A 13,013-nucleotide genomic window follows, 5' to 3' on the forward strand; every position below is an offset into this window, starting at 1 on the left:
CCGATGTTCATTAAAAAAAAAAAAAAAAGAAAACAATGATGGAAGGAAAAAAATTGTAGTCTCTTGGTTGCCTAGACCCAGGCCATGTGTTTGGCTGGCATTGTGCCTGCTAACGAGTCAACCAGATTGACTAAATCAGTGGTGCCAGTGATGATGGATGGAGTTTGTTCGCCTGCATATTTTCAGCAAATGGCTTCTTCTGTTTTCCATGTTTACCAAGCCCCTTTCAGCAGCACTGGGGACGAGCTCCATGTACAAATCCCAAGGGGCTTTGTAGTAGGGTATTTGCTCAGAAGCCTCATAGAATGGGGAAGGAGCATGGCACTCCATTTGAGGAATCACAAGGCTCTCGGCACCGTTTCAGATGGAGCAGGGACAGAAAAGCCAACAGCTTGCCATGACATAGTGAAGTGTCTCATTATGTCCGGCTTCAGCAAAGGTTGGAGCAGATTGGAGGGGTTGACTGGGCTCATAATTCCCTGGTGCCGAGCTGCAGAGAAGGCATCTGAGCATCGGATGCTATGAGTGCAAATCCCTCTGGGTGATGAGCTGTGGGGATAGTATCACTGTGTTTCGGAGAGCCCTCCTCATGTTTTCATTTGGCAGAGGCTCAGATCAGTCAGTACAGTAGTTTGTCAGAAATAGGAGCCAACTTCCATATAAGAGAAAGCCATGGAAGCAGGAGTCAGTGCCGTGCTGGCCAGTGGGGTGCTGCTGAGCCCCAGGTCCTGCTATGGGTGTGGAAGGAGGTTCAGCACCTAATTCACATTAGCCCAGCTGTAGGAAACAGCAGCAAAACCAGCTCCCGTGCCTGTCTGTTAAATTGAGCCATCTGTACTTACATGGAATCATTTCTCTTCTTTCTAACTCTTTTCTTTTCCAGGAGAGGACAAATTTCTCTTTGCAGAGTGTGTGTATTTGTTTTGAAAATGTTTAAGCAATGTTCCTTTTACATTCTGTATGAAATGTGCTGTATTATACAACATGCATGCTTAAAATGATGGCTGTTCTCATTCACACTGGGGGTAATTGATAACAACAACTTGAGTTTCTAATCTTGGTTTTAAACTTTCATATTTATTTCGTCTTTTCAAAAATAAGATGTAAAGAGCCGGGAAAAGCAAGCGGGTGTGGGGAGGGGAGGGGAAGGGAAGGGGCTTAACATTTCAAATTGAGGACTGTCAAGCTGACTGTGCTGCTGTTCTTGGACAATGATGAGCATTTTCTCATAGAAAGTTTTTGAATGTTTTCTCTTTTATACTTGCTGCAGAATGCAGTGCGTCATAATCTTAGTCTTCACAAGTGTTTTGTGCGAGTAGAAAACGTTAAAGGGGCAGTATGGACAGTGGATGAACTAGAGTTCCAAAAACGAAGGCCACAAAAGATCAGTGGGTATGTCCACCATGTTTGAACTTCTTAGCCTAGCTTGGATCATGCTTACAGTTTAACGTAGAGGCTTTTGGCTGCTAGCTGGTGTTAGACCAACCACAGGTGGTTTCGCATTGTTTCAGTTAAGGGAAACAAAGACAAACATCTCATCACTACTGTTTGTATGCCCACCAGTACCCTGACCCTGCTTGCTTGGTGTTTGTTGCATCACATGCTAGTAGCTTTTAGGTGGCAATGCATATTAACCCTCACAAACCATTTGCTTATGCTTATTGCATTTTATTTTCTTTTTCCTTTTCCCTGTATTTGATGTCTGTTCTGTCCCCGATCCCGTGTCCCTTTGTTTCCACTTCATCTCCTTTGCTGCTGCTCTTGTCCCAGGGTGCCATTCGCACCAACCTCTCACTGCATAAGTGCTTTATCAGAGTAGAGGATGAGTTTGGGTCCTTTTGGACTGTTGATGATGAAGAGTTTAAACGTGGCCGTCATATTCAACGAGGCCGTCCTCGAAAATACTGCCCTGATGAAAACTTTGGCGAGCTTGTTGCACAGTAAGAGCTTTTACTTGCTTTAATTTTTTTTTTCTGCTGTTGCTTTGCTTTGCATGATTTACCCATCTCATGTAGACTTGCATTTCACAAAATAGTGACATCACCTTTGCTGCTAAAGAAACTAAATTTTTGGTTGTTACGTGTATTTTGTGTGTCCTACTCTGATAATCCAAATGCCTGTAGTAATAACTCTACTTTGACATGTTTGTTATAGCATTTGTTTATAGTGCAATGTAGACTGAAATAATTATCCACACTAGTGCAGATATGCTGCTGTAGAACAGTCAGGAAGGCAGATATATGCCAGGAAAGCGTCAGATAAGTTCTAATTCTGATATTTTCCTCTGCTTTCAGTTGTTGTGCAACTCTTAAATCAGAAATAGTGTAAGGTGCTTGTAAGACAGAAACGCATGCAGAATTAACTTTAGAAGTTTGAAAGTGCAGTGAGACCAGCTGTAAAGATTATAATCAACGAGCCATCCAGTATCTACAACAACCATGCATAAATATTCCTGGGGTTCCTAAAGCAGTTCTCTTTGACCTCGAAGGCCATTTCTCCAGGACAACCGATTCATGCTGGTCCCTGTGGAATGGGCTCAGTTAGGACTCTTCACACCATGATTTACTCCCACATGAAAAAAAAAAAAAAATAAAGGTGTTCAGTGAGCAGTAAGACTTTTTGGAGATTTTTTTACATTGGCACTTTTTATCTTGTTAATATTCAGTGATTTTTTTTTCTTCTTTTTTCCCCTCTGGTGGAACCAGTGATATTTAGATACCTGCTAAAGAGAAAGCTAATATGCTTGGGATTCATTTTATTCAAATCCAGCCCCTTGTGTAAGCTTAAGATGAATAAAGTAAGGGTCCAGAATAGCACACCAGAATATTTTTTTATTAAAACGGCCTTTGGGGCAGCATGTTATGTCGTGTGGTCCATACTGTTCCACTGCGGTGCAGCAGTATCTGCTGTCGTGCCTCCATGCCCACAGCCCAGATGGGATGATGGCATAGGCAGTCCCTCGCTAGGACCACTTGCCATTGCCTGGCGGGAAATAACGTGGCTCAAATCTTCTCTCATCGCGGTTCCTCTGCTCCATTGCAAGGGACTCTGCTGCCAGCGACTTGGAGAATAATTTGCCTGAAGTAGTATTTAAAACGTCCCACGATGCTTTTGATCATGATGGACCTTTACGTGGTAACTGGCTCCCAGACACGACGAATATTGGAGGATTTCTCCTGAACACAGCTAAAATGAGCAGAGATGCCAAGATGTGCCACTAACGCAGGGTAGTAGAACACATGGCGAGGTAATGTCGAGAGATAACGATGTTCCTTATTTAGTAAAGGCAAATATGATAACTGTAGACTGAAACTCAGATATTTTCTTTAAGCAGAAAAAAAAAAAAGAAAAGGAGAAATGAAAGAGAACTTGTATGGAAAAACAGTCTCAGCTCTAGTTTTCTGGTGTGGGAGGAAGCATTACATGCTTGAAAGGCTTGCACAGAAGTTGGTTGCATTTAACTCTCCTTTTTATGTTTTTCTTATGCAGTAACCCTTCTCTTATTAAAAACATACAGACCAGCCACACCTACTGCACACCTCTCAATGCTGCTTTACAGGTAAGATTAATGACTGTGGCAAATATGCAACAGAGGCGTGTGTCTTCCCCACTCATTTCAAAATATATTAGCCTTGCTCTAATTAGATATTAAATTTTAATTCCGTTAAACTTTTTTCTTAAGTGCATAAAGCATCATAGTCCCTGGAGGCAAACACATATCAGGCTGCTTCAGCATTAGCTAGATGCTTAGCATTTTGAATATTGTGGCAAAAAAATTAAAAGTTCACTTATTAATATTTATCAGCAGTATCATAATTTCCATCCTCTTATTTCAGAATTTCACTTGAGGCAAAAATACCACAAGTGTAATTACTCTAGCACAGCTATTAATGTGCTGAATGATAGGATACTGCGGCACGTGACCTTCTATTGTTCATGGCTTTAAAGAGAAAGCAGATCATTTTTCCCCCTTTTCTTTTAAAGGCTATTTTTGCATATCTTCCTATTGTTGGTAAAAAATAAACGTTGCAATTCCTATAGAAAAAAAAAGATCGTTTTTATTGGTTTAAGCTGTACTGTTATTGTAAGACAAAAATTCTATTTTTCAAGATGTAGAAATATACAAAGTGCCACTGCACAATTAATAACATGCAGCCTAAAACTGTGCACGTCTCCAGCCCTTTTTCCATGTCCTGTGTATCAGATAGGCCTTTTTTTCCCCCTTTCTCTGCAAGTTCTTGAGTCTGTCTCAAAAACCCCAGGTAAAGTCAATATTTGCTGTGTGAACCAAAGATATGAATCCATTACTGTGCCCTGAACTTGCAGCAGGGCACGTGCGTGTGTAGGGGTTCAAGCCTGTTCCGTGTAGGGTGAATTAATGCAGGAGGCAACACTGTGCGTGGTTGCATCCTGGTTGATTGTTGAGCGTTGCTTCTCAGAAGTTCACCGATGGCCATGGATGTTTGCTTGGGCAACTGTGTTTTGTGGAAGGTTTATCAGACTTCTCTTTTCAGAATCAAGAAACAGATTATTAGGAGAAAAGTGATGTTCTGCATTTCTTCTAATTATTTGAGTTTATGCGGTAACTTCTGAAAAGCAAATGACAGCATGTTTAAATGAAGCAACTGTAAATACCATTCATTAGTAACTTATTTTCCCTTGAGTCTTGTGAAGTGTGATTTTTAAAGACTGCTTTGTCTCTTGAATAGTATTAAGATTACAAGCACATTTTACATTCATGAGGCTGAAAGGCAAAAATGAAATGATCCTGCATTTCTTCACATTGTTAACTATGTGACTAATTTCAATTAATATGCTTATCATACGGAACTGTTCGTGTTTTATTTCTGAAACACGTGTCGTTGTCGTCATCTCCATCCATTCTTGTCTTTTGTGATAACCTCCAAACTGTTTCCATTTCCCACTTTTCCTGGAAGTGTCACGTACTCATACCCCTCCATAGTATCGTGTGAACTGAGTTGATGAAGAGCCCACATTTGCGATCACTGTGTCCAGTCTAATAAACGGGGCAGAGCAATAGCCATTGCACTGAGACAGGTCCTCATTTGGGTTGAAAATACACTGCAGGTTCCTTGCTCCTCTTGGCACTGTTGGATTTTGGAGGCAAAATCCTGACAGGTGCTGTACAGGGGTTTGGGCAAAGCTGTGCGAGTGTCCAGTGCCACATGGGCAGTTCAGACCTCGCTTGGGTAATAAGTTTCCTCCTAGGACACAAGGATGCTTTGCCTGCCTGTGCCTACATTCAGTCTGATCAATAATTAACCAGCAGTGCTCCCTGGGCTTTTGCAGGCATCTGCAAAGGCTGGCTCTCGGCTGGCTGAGGCACGGCGCGATGTGCTGTTTGCCACCGGGAGGCTGGGATATGTTTTTCTTCTCCTGCTGGGTGGCAGAGCCACCCCTCTCCTTCACCCTAACCCCTCTGACATCTCCTGTGTCTGTTTTCTCTCCCGATCAGGGAGAAGCAGCAGCTCTCTCCCTGCTCTGTGTGTGGAACTAGAGGGACTCCAGCTCTCACCAGCCCTTTCTTTTGCCAGCATGTCACCGGGGGCTCCCAAAACATGCTCCCCCCACACTTATTATCTTTACAGCAGATACTCCTCATGTCCCACCTCTCCCCCAGTAAATTGCTTTACTGCAATTACAAGTTATCACTGTGGGTGAAGAACTTGAGTCATTATTTTGCCAAGTGCAGGAAATGTGAACCATTCTTTGCATCCCCTAATCACAATGAGTTTGGCGGTTGTTGAATCAAGAAGATAAAAATAATCCTCCCCGTTAGAATAGCTTTTGTAATCACATGTGACACATAGGGCTGCACATGGAGAGGTCAGCGTAAGGAAGAATAAAAGGGGCTGTGCTCCTGAAGACGCTGCACTCGGGGCTGGTGGTGCGCCCCCTTTCCATCCCATCTTCCCCCCTCCCCAGTTTCTGACTGCGCTTGCCAGGGAACAACTCTGCCAGCTCGAATGGCAACAAGCAAGGAGTTTTGTCCCACGAATTAGGAGCAGGCGAGAGCATTTGGATGCATTCCCCTCCCACGGGCAGGGTTTGCATCATGCAGACTGGGAGCCTGATGGATTTTTTGGCTCTGCTGCCACAGCCAGCTGACCTCCCCCTGGAGCAGGTCAAGCGCTGCCGAGCCAGCGTCTGTGGCTCTCTGGCGCTGACTTGGCTCGGGTTGCTGCGGATGATGTTGGCCAGATCCAGCTGGGATGGGTAAAATGGTTAAATGTCCTTCAAGTCCCTGGGCACTAAAGCCTTGGAAAGCTGTGCATCCCATCCCTGCTACACTCTGGGCTCCTCTGAGGCTCGAGACTTCTGTGCTCCCACTGCTGCCGCGCCGGGGTACAGGACTGTGCCATCAACATGAGCTAATGCTGACACATAGTAAATATTAGCAGGCAGAACGGTGGGAATCAGAAGGAAAATATTTAACAGTTCATTCTCTTCCTACAAAGATTTCCATTTAGAAGTTAAGTCCAGTGTGCCTCTGCACAGTATTTCTTTAGAACAAGGAAAAATTGACATAAAATGGGCAGATCTATAATAGCTGAGGTAAGAGCTGAGTTGCTGGGGCTTGAAAAATTTCACGTGGACTGGTGCAGCTCTCAGGTAGATCACTGCAACTCAGGCTGGTCCCGTTAGTGCTAATGGCAGCTTTGCATTTGTTGCACAAGAAAACTCAAACTCAGTAACACTGCCTTCCCGCTTGCTCTGGTAGGAAGGAGTTATCAGCTGAGCAAGATCTAATTTTTTCCCCCATTTCATTAAAAACAAAACCCAAACCCAGACCTAAGCTACAAAAAAAAAAAAAACCCAAAGCCCCAAACATAATTTTGCAGAATGAAAATAGGAAAAGGCCATTTCATGCTCTGCGGGGGTGCAATTCCAAACAGGGAATGGAAAGCTCCATCTTCTCACAAGCCAGTGCAGCTATGAATGCCTAAACCCAGATGTAAATGATGTTAAATTTCCCTTGGTGGAATCAGGGTAATACCTATCAGAAAGCACAGTATTGAAAAAAAATGATAATTGCAAATAATGTAAATGTGGAGAATGTTTTGGAATAAGTGAGCGTGTTGTGCAATATATAAAAACGTTAGTCATGGCTCTTCATATATTTGTTTGTGTCCTTGGCAGGCTTCAATGGCTGAGAACAGTATACCTCTATACACTACTGCTTCCATGGGAAATCCCACTCTGGGCAATTTAGCCAACGCAATGAGGGAAGAGCTTAATGGTGCAATGGAGCATACGAACAGTAACGGGAGTGACAGTAGTCCAGGACGTTCCCCTATGCAAGCGATGTAAGTATGGCAGAGGGGTGTGTGTGTGTCTAAGGCGTTGTCTCACCATCTGTTGAAGTGTGACTCTGGAGACCGTCATGGTTTGTTCCTGAGGTTCATGGATGGAGCAGCAAGAGCAGACATCCTCCACCTGGGGATGGGCTTAGATTGATTAGAACACAAAAGTGCTGTTTACCAACTTCCGCATAAAACAAATCAGTTCAATCCAGTCTGACAAGCACACAGAGCTATAAAATTGTTAACTCGCTTGTAGTTCTCTTCTTCAAACCTTGCAAAACCTTACAGGCAACTGTGTTTCTTGGAGAAAAAAATGTGATTTCTCTTTCCTTCAGTCCATGCGACAGGCACGGCTGGTAGGGCAGAGCTGGGAAATGGGCTTGTTTGGCGGGTCTGAAAAAAACCACTCGACACACAACGGTCTTGCTAAGCATTAATGATGGCACACATGAAGGTCTGCATGATTTATAGATTGCTCTTAAAATATCAAAAGGAAAATTAATAGAAGCATTATAGCAACAGACGGCAGTATAATGAGTGCATATATAACCACATGAAGTAATGGGGGATCGCTGTCCCTGCTCAACGTGAATGGCACCCGGGCAGCGAGCTGGCGCAGGAAAGGGTAAGGCAGGAAGGGTGTGATGCCCCAATGGGTGTGTTCGGTATTTATGGGGTGACAGAGTGAGTTTGCGAAGCTGTAAATTCCCCCCTCCCCTCAAATTACATACTGGGTAATTGGCAGCTGGTGAGGAAGCTGGAGTTTATAAGTCTTGTAGTTCTCTAAAAACTCTGCGGAGCTGTTGGCTACCTGTGCGAGAGCTGTTCTGCCTTTCTCATGCCTTTTCCTTAAAATGGGCTGTAAAATTACTGGCTGACTTGCCATGGCTCACATTACACATTAAAAACAGAACTAATTTGTAGTCTTTTACTTCAAAGTAATTTGAATAAGGGATTTACGAAAGTAAGTCTAAATCAAAAAGTAGAAAAACATTAACCTAATACCACGGTAGTAATTAGTTGTGAAACTAATTAGCATTTAATGGCAAAAAAAGTTTCCTACCTGCATAATGTGTTGTCAGAGAGGAGGGGGCACGAAGGAATCTGAGGCTCTGGATACTTTGATATTGCAGCATTTTAAATCAGTGCACAAAGTGCTTTGAAAAAAAATCTTTAAAGATGGCAACATTCATTTTTAATTAATAATTAATTTAAACATTGTCTTTTACCATTTACTTCAAAACATTCGAATAATGTGTTTAGCTTTTCCAGCGATTGTTTGTGCAGTATTAATTATCTCTCCCAAAGTAGCGCTGCATGACACACTTTCCATCTCTCACAAACGGATTCATCTTGAGGCAGTTTTAGTCACAATTTGTTATCCTCTGCCCGTGACCACGTAGGGCTGGCGTGAAGGAGGAGTGGAGGGACGTGGCTTTTCTCCAGAAACAAGACTTCTCCCAAGGGTTTCTCCTGGCCTGACAGACAGGGATGAACGTTTATGATGTTGCGTTAATCCAAGTAATTATTTTTTTGCAAGTTCAAGGCTGGTGTAGTTCATGCACTTCTCATTTCACCTAAGGTTTCGTTGTCTTTGAAGAGACTGCAAGGAAGGAAAAATAACTGAGTTAAAACAGGCTAGGACATCTTCTGGAACTGTGCATAGCCATGGCCTTTGTTGCACTTAATAATAATTTCTTAGCACATTGATACCAAGGTGAGGGGCACAGAACAAATACTGGAGAGAGAGGAGGACGGGGGGAGGGATGCCTCATTTTCATTATTCACCAGAAAATCCAATTTTCTGTTGTAATATGGAAATGATTGTTTCCTGAGTGTTTTCATTTTCTCAGAATTGATAATATATGTGTTCTCTGCTGAACATTTCTTTTTGCCTAAGTAAAATGTGGCGGGGTGATGTTCCAATATCAGCCTCTGAGCTTCCCCATTGAAATGGTGTTTCTAAGTAGTTTGAAGGGATCTAAAGCCAGAACACCATTCACCCACTGCAGGGTTTACCCTGTTTACTAAATAAAATCACAAGTCAACGGCAGATTTCCAGAGGCTGTGCAACCTCTGATTTTCCGTAAGCATGTTTTGTTAATGACGTTTTCAGTTTCTTTCTCAGAACAGATTTCCTTGTCATAATGCAAATTATTTTTTAAACAATTTCAGTATATTAGAATAAATCAAGCTTTAAACTTTATTGTAAGGTTTAAAGGACCTTGTTAACATGACAGCTAAGAAGTCTAACACTTTAGCTGAAGTCTTATTACTGCTCATTCGTTTCCTTTTTATGACACATTGAACTACAGCTAGGTTTTTTTTCCCCCCCCCCTTCTCTCTCTCTCTCCTTTTGAAACACTAGAAAGTAGTCGCATAATTACAGCTTGGGGACATAACACTTTCATCCTGATATGCTCCAAAGGTAGCCACAAAGCAAACTACTCCATGCTGTGTGCACCACCAGAACTCAGTGGCTTTAAACAACAGTCAGCTTTATTAAAAACTCCTCTGTTCCCAGAGTGGACAAACAAAAGAATTACTCAGATGTGAAAAGAAGGGGAATCTGTGTTCAGCAAGGTTATTTATTGTTAACCCCTTCTGGAGTCTTAGGCGTCTACTTAAAAGGAATGTGCTGAAATTCTGCTTTTATAAAAAAAGAAATGGGAAGCCTCTTCTTTTTTTTTTCCCCTTTCTCCCTCCCCCCCTTTTTTTCTTTCCTTTTTGCCTTGCCCAGCATTTACCTTTTCTTTAATTTAGAGACTGAATTCTTTAGCCTATAAAGGGAAGTTTTCCTTCCCCAGTTTGGGGTTTCAGAGAGAGAGTAAATAAAGAATGAAAGTCTCCCTTTGCCTTTGAGCTTATTTAACCTTATTTATTTCAGTTACACTGAAATGTTTGGGCAAAATCACATTTCAGTGAGGTTTCCCTCTCACATGCCACTTTGTGGTTAGAACTGACAGGGTACACAAGGAGTTGAAGTTTTTTGTTGTTTTCCATTCAGATCTCTCCCCAGGGGGCTGTATTACCCAGATAACCCTCCTAATTTGGGGGATGGAGTTTTTGCCAAGCTCGCTGTCTGATGTTTGTCCAACGCATGAGCTGCTGGAAGAGGCTGGCGTGGCTTTGCTTCCCCGTGGCTTTGTGGCCCTCTCTGGCTTTGTCTTGCTTGGGGTCGAGCGGCCCTTTTCATAACGTGGTTCTTGCTTTGCTTGTCTCTTGTGGAGTTATGGGTTTTTGACTTCTGGGAACCACACCAAACCTGAAAGAGAAACTCAGTTTAAACGACCTGGTTTTACCTGCTTTCATAACAAAACCAGAAAGGAGGCAGAGTTTGCTTTGGAAAGGTTCAGGGGCATCTGAAGGAGCTTTAACAGCATTTCAGGTGGTTGGGAGTGCAGTGAGTACCTGTCTTATCTACTGGCAGCTGTTCACTCTGGCCGAGCACGAGGTGGTGCAGGAATGCAGTGGGACAGAGACTTGGCCTCTTTGGAGAAACTCCCGTCTATGTGACGGGGCCAACTCTCTGCATGTGTCATGCCTTCTTCTCTCTCCGTTCAGAATTTCACATCTGTGTTTTCAAAAATAATGCTTTAAAACAAACAAAACCAAACCAGACAGCAGTAGCATCAAAACCAAAAAGCAAGACTTTTAAATTAAAACAGAAGTTAAAAAGATCATTGCCATAAAGGCTGAGTAGCACACACTTTATTGGTTTCTGTGTGTAGCCACTTGTTCCCCCTTCTTCTTCTGTTCTTTATTTCATGATTTCTTCCAAGTGAGGGGCCTCACAGCCTATTCATAATACAAGTTTTTCTAGTTGCAAATAATCAGCATGCTTTCATGTTTGCTAGGGCCATGAGCCACCAGGACAGTTAGCACATGCACACATCTGAGACGACAATCTGCTTGCAAGACTTCATATGCTTAAGCTAATTCTTAAACTCTGATGTTTGAATTGTCTCCTCCCAGTCTTCCCCCCCTCCTTTTGTCTAAGCCTCCCTCAAAATTGTGTAAGCAACCTCTCTCTCATTGCAATTTTTGCAAAAATTGCACAGAGGAACCTCTTTGCTCCCAGGGATGTGTTGATAGGACACATATTCGTGAATTTGAAGAGAAAACGTGTGTGTATGTGGATTCTGCATCAGTTCTCCCTGCCATTCCTTTGTTGGATGGGCTGGAAGGTGCAGTTAATACTTAAATATTGATCTAGCACTTTACAACTCAAGAAGCTGAAATATGCAGGGACTTGAAAGGCATTCACAGCTCACGTTAGAAATGTGTGTAGTCAGCAAGTTAGATGCTTCCTAAACTGATACAGGCTCAAGCCGAAATAAATAAGTAGGGTATGATACAGCTTTGCACACTGTACAGGTGTACAGCTGGTTCACCCACGTGAAGTAGGCAGGGTTACCTTTGGCTTGTACCTGGATGCCGAGTACGTTTTCCCAGTTCAGTGATTTATTCTTGCTGTCCGTCAGAGCAATGGAGTACAAACAGTATTGTCATTCCTGTCCACAGAAAACAAAATAATATGCAGCTATTTTAAATCATTCATTTTAAAGCAAAGCTGTGGAAGGAGAGAAGAAGTTCTTACAGTGAAGGTTTGCTCTTCAGGTTATGTTTTCACATTGCCTACATGAAAGGGTTAAATCGACCCACATGGAAAAAAAACAAGACTCTAGGAGGTGGATATCAACTCAATGAGAGACAGAGTGGGACTTGAACTCATTAACACTTTATTTTAAGGGATTGCCTACAACATCAATTATTCAGGAAGCAAACAGGGTCTCCATTGCTGTGTCGCATTATTAATACTTGGTAATGTCAATAAAATCCTACTTTCCTGTAAAGTCCCACCAACAAGACACTATTGACTCACATGGCTATTTTACATTTCAAAAGCTGCGGAACAAAAAAAAAAAAAAAAGGTAATTTGTATTTGTATAGGATTTGTTGTAAATATGATTTACGAACAACATTTTTCAATTGTTATCATACCCATTTTGAATGACCAAGCCCCATTCCCCTGCGGGGTATTCATGTGCTATGCCGTAATGAGAAATTTGGCAGATCTCATCTCTTTAGTACATCCTTGTGCCCACCATGAGCTGGGGATCATGTTCTGCCTTGTTTACAGCTGACAGTGTTATTATTCTCGTTAGGACTGTGCTTTCTTATCATATTGTTGTGTTGAGCGTGCCTTTTCCTCTCTGTTTGTGTTTCCTGGCAGGGCTTTTCTTCCCTTATTGACAGTTTGTAAAAATATGCATTAATTTGGAGTTTAAAGCATGTATCATGGTGTCTCTTTGCTGTGTTTGCTTGAAGTTGATTAATGATAGAACCTCACTTGGGGTCGTCCTCTGGAGAGTTGTCTCACAGGTTCTGCATGTTAACGAGAGACGCTGCACACACAGCGAGCGATGATTAGCCCAGCCTCCGCCGGCTTGGCGGGCTGACAAACTGCTGCTTTGCCGTTCAGATGCTTATTCCGCTTATTTATCCAAAGATTGTATTAATCAACTTAATATGTCAGCTGAGAGCATTTTCTCTCAATCCCAAGACGGAAACGCTATCGAGGTGCTCCTCCCAGAGTGTTTTCCTGAGGAAGTTGAGTGCTGCCTGCCCAGGATAGCTTTCGCTTGGCTCCAGTGGCCGGTGCAGAAGTTGAGGGTCTTCTCTTTG

At 42.6% G+C, this 13,013-nt stretch overlaps 1 protein-coding gene across 11 annotated transcripts in view; it reads left to right on the forward strand.

The window, feature by feature from the left end:
• Positions 1-13,013, forward strand: part of FOXP1 (forkhead box P1) — a 385,807-nt gene that overhangs the window by 370,198 nt on the left and 2,596 nt on the right. For all 11 annotated transcript variants that reach the window (XM_054076334.1, XM_054076324.1, XM_054076329.1 and 8 more), the window contains 3 exons: positions 1,271-1,392; positions 3,490-3,559; positions 7,162-7,328. In XM_054076334.1, coding sequence (XP_053932309.1) covers positions 1,271-1,392; positions 3,490-3,559; positions 7,162-7,328 — 359 coding nt within the window. The remainder of the gene's footprint in view (positions 1-1,270; positions 1,393-3,489; positions 3,560-7,161; positions 7,329-13,013) is intronic.

The sequence above is a fragment of the Cuculus canorus genome, chromosome 11 (genome assembly GCF_017976375.1).
Source record: "Cuculus canorus isolate bCucCan1 chromosome 11, bCucCan1.pri, whole genome shotgun sequence".
NCBI classification, from domain to species: Eukaryota; Metazoa; Chordata; class Aves; order Cuculiformes; family Cuculidae; genus Cuculus; species Cuculus canorus.